This window comes from Sesamum indicum, linkage group LG3 (genome assembly GCF_000512975.1).
Source record: "Sesamum indicum cultivar Zhongzhi No. 13 linkage group LG3, S_indicum_v1.0, whole genome shotgun sequence".
NCBI classification, from domain to species: Eukaryota; Viridiplantae; Streptophyta; class Magnoliopsida; order Lamiales; family Pedaliaceae; genus Sesamum; species Sesamum indicum.
Window position 1 is genome coordinate 1364463 of NC_026147.1, and position 3916 is coordinate 1368378.

At 34.1% G+C, this 3916-nt stretch overlaps 1 protein-coding gene across 1 annotated transcript in view; it reads left to right on the forward strand.

Annotated features, from left to right (window-relative positions):
• Window positions 535-3916, forward strand: part of LOC105156963 (UPF0613 protein PB24D3.06c) — a 5102-nt gene continuing 1720 nt past the window's right edge. Inside the window, exons 1-4 of the mRNA XM_011073235.2 lie at window positions 535-836; window positions 2209-2285; window positions 3120-3225; window positions 3798-3890. Coding sequence (XP_011071537.1) covers window positions 591-836; window positions 2209-2285; window positions 3120-3225; window positions 3798-3890 — 522 coding nt within the window. The 5' untranslated portion in view covers window positions 535-590. The remainder of the gene's footprint in view (window positions 837-2208; window positions 2286-3119; window positions 3226-3797; window positions 3891-3916) is intronic.

Below are 3916 nucleotides of genomic sequence, written 5' to 3' on the forward strand. Positions count from 1 at the left end.
TTCTTGCATCACAAAAATATTTAATCCCCAAATTACAGACTCAAATTGTTTTTTTTAAATAATATAATCAACCTCTTTTACAAAAACACAAAATATAATTTTTTTTATTTGATATTAGTATTATTTGACATTTATGATTAAAAAAATATAAAAAATTGAAATTAATATAGTAGTATATCTACATTGTTTATATCGAATATCGAAATAATTATGTGTTAGGCCACCTAATTAAACATGACACAAACCTAATATTAACTATATTTACATATTTATTTAGATATATTTGTTTGATTTATTTCTAACTCGAGGTATATTTTCTGTCGACATGGAAAAATATTTTTGATTTATATTTAAACTATTTATACGAAGAACATCAATAAATTCAAATAAATATATTAAAAATTCTTTATTTTTTTAATAAAATAAATATGAATAGATATTTAAATATTATTCTGATTTAATTTGATACATTGAAGTGGCTAAAAGTCTCTAATAGTCAAAAAGAAATAAATATCCACAGCCCAAAATACTTCAAAAGGGAAAATAAAGTGTTAGTTCTGTCTACTCAAAAATGGAGTCTTTGTTTTTCGATGGAAAATTCTGATATGAATCTCTCCACGCCATCTTCGCTCTCTGCGTCGTCGCAGACGGCGGCTTCGTCGGGAAATTCTTGGTTTTCCGGCATTGTGCGTGGCCGGTCTGCCTCCGGTAAGATGACAAACAAGTCCTCCGCCGCCGCCGCCGTTGGCGACGGCGTCGGAGTTGGTGCTGGACCCATTAACAAGAAGCATCAATTTCGTGGGGTGATGTTTAAGTACGGGCCAAAGTCAGTTCAGGTGAGGGGAAAGAAGAATCTTGATGAACTGTGAAACAAGAGTGTGTTCTTTTCTGACTTTGGTTATTGATGGCTACTCTGGTTTTTTACTTGTTTGAGCTGAATTCGAGTATTGTATTCAAGAAATGGGTTGTGGGTATGTTTGGATTTTTAGTTGGTTTTCTGGCTGAAGAATTATGTAGTTGAAGTACTGAAATTAGAGATCAAGATTCTCAAACGGGATTGCTTTACATTCTGATGGTTAGTGATTTTAGGTACTTTGAATTGAGTTGGATTTGAGTAATGGATTGTGGGTGGAATTTTAGGTTTTGTTCATTTTTTGTAGGAGAAGTTAAAGTTGAAGAAAATGAATCAGAAAGCAACATTTCTGATGCCATTGCTTTACTTTGTTGTGGCTTCTGATCTTAGAACTAATACTGAGAGTTGGTGGGAAATTGGGAATGAGCTGTGATCGACTTTGTTTTTAGTTAATATTGTAGGACGAGTTTAGATTGAAGAAGCTGAACCTGAAAATTTAGTAAATTTGAGAAACGGGCACCAAAAAGATTTTGACTTTTGTTCGTTTTTCATGGAGAAATTTAGATTGATATGCGAAACATGTGCAGCTTGGTAATTATTTTGTTGGTAATCACCCTATTTTCAGCCGTCAGCCATGTCTTGTACATAGATCCCCGATTTTTTTCATTTCAACAACTTAAATCTGTGAAGGTGTTTAGTGTTCCTAGTGGTTCCTTATTCTCACCACGTTGATAGATAAGAATTTCCTTTAAATTATAAACAGATGACGAAATATGATAGGTTTCCATGTTTATGATGTTGCATCAATCCTGAACTTTTCTGGTCAAGCTATTTTATCAAGAAGAAATGGAGTTTGTATTAAAATGTTTGTCTTCCATAACATCATATAGGAGGTATTATTTGCTTGAAAGCCTTCTTGTTGAATACTTGAACACGTTGGCACAAAATTAAGTAAATGTGATTTGATGACTCAATCATCATGTCAGAGATTCACAGAGCTGCATAAGTATTCTGCTTGTTCAAAAACATCTAGTTTATACAACTGATGCTTCTAAGTGGCATGAGCTGCTTCTTGTATATTCGCGAATGTATAGGAGAAGTAGCAGATCTAGACAGCCAACTGTTTTTGCCTGTATATTCACATGAGAAATTCATTATTAGACACATTGATTTTAACCTTATATCTTGTGGTTTGCACCCATTATATTTCTTCCCCAACTAAATTAGATGTCAACTCATGCCATCGTAGTTGAACTTTTATATTGGGTATAAGGTAACTAGCAAAGTGCATTTCTTTTTTCTTTATTACTCTCTTTTGTTTTTCTTTCGTCCTTGATCTCTTTCATTTTGCACAGGTTGCATTCAAAACAGGTGACTATAAACAGCAAGTTATTTTCATTGGTGGGCTAACAGATGGATTTTTGGCCACTGAGTATGTCACTCAATGCTGGATCAGATATTTATCTTTGCTTGTACTTCTGTTTTTATATTGTACTACTGTCTTTGTTCTATGCTAAACTTTGAGCTCCGGATACAACTTTCCAGATATCCTTCCTATCATTTTCTGATTAATTTTCCATTTGTTTATTTACAGCTTAGTGGTCATGCAAAATATAGATACCAAAAGTAATGCAATTGTCAGGAAATGTATGGTGTGGATTGTCGTTTAACTACTGGTTGTTTCTGGCTCCTCAATTGCATAAGAACCCATCTGAAACATTTGACTGTTTAACTTGGATGTGGAACATGTTTCCAGTAACACATCATCGTTAGAAGGAATCAAGAAACAACATCCCAGCCAAGAAACTTCCTTGACCGATGGTTAGATCAAGAAAAAAGCAATAGCTCATAAAAAGATGGATATCAAAGTAGTTTGATTTCTTATATCACATCAGATAGCATATAGTTCTTGTGATCAATCCTCACGATTGTGGAAAAAGATTTTAAAGCATTAAAGTGTTACTTGTCTAATTTGCCAAATTTACGTGTCTAATGAATAACATTTAGATTCATATTTATCCTGGCTCTTGTAGTTGCTGTAAGTAAAATAGTGAATATTCCAAATTTGAGTTATTGAACGGGGCCTGCACAATGTTTCTTATGTGACTAAGATGACAAACACAGAAGCATGCACATTTTGGTAAATGTGTACATTTATGAAGCCATTTTATACAGAAGTAAATGGGTCTGTCCGGTCAGAACATCATATCTCCTTTACTGATTTTATGTTAGTTCATCCTAACGTAGATGGTTCTGAATTTTCCAGATATTTGGAGCCTCTTGCAATTGCTTTGGACAGAGAGCATTGGTCATTAGTTCAATTTCTTTTTTCATCATCGTATGCAGGATATGGCATCTCAAGTTTGAAACAAGTAAGTTATTAGTTGCACGTTAATGTTTTGTGGTGCTCATAGACTAAATCTTAATACCACTCTATAGACTTATTGGTCAACTCTTAGTCCCCCCACATGCATATTGTGAAGTTTTTTGTTGAGTAATTGAGGGTTTTCGCTCTTATTAAAAAACCTACTGATTCATGTTCCATCCACCTTAAACAGTTAGCTAGATCAACATCTCAACTAGAATTCCCGTGCTACGAGATAAAATCAAAATGCTAGATTTCTTTTTCGCGAATAGCAGTTCAGTCAAGAACCTGATTTAGCTATTAGATTATATTGTTCTGGAGTCTGCAGTCCCAAATTCATAAAGGAGTGTCAAAACTTCGTCTGTTGTATTTCTCGATTAAGATAGTAAAAATGGCAGAGCGAGAGGTTCTGTTATGTCCTCAAAGCTTCTGAATTCTCATTTTCATAGTTCATAATCTTGCAATTGAAATAATTATCAATCTCAACTTCTGCTTGATATATCACAGTTCCCAGTGTTCACCAGTATCATGGTGATTGACTGATAATTTTTCGCTTACCCATTACATTTTTGGCTGAAGGATGCCATGGAGCTTGATCAGTTGATAAGTTACCTGATAAACAAGGAAGACTCTGAAGGTGTGGTGCTACTTGGACACAGTACTGGCTGCCAGGTAATCAGTTATTTCTCTTTGAATGC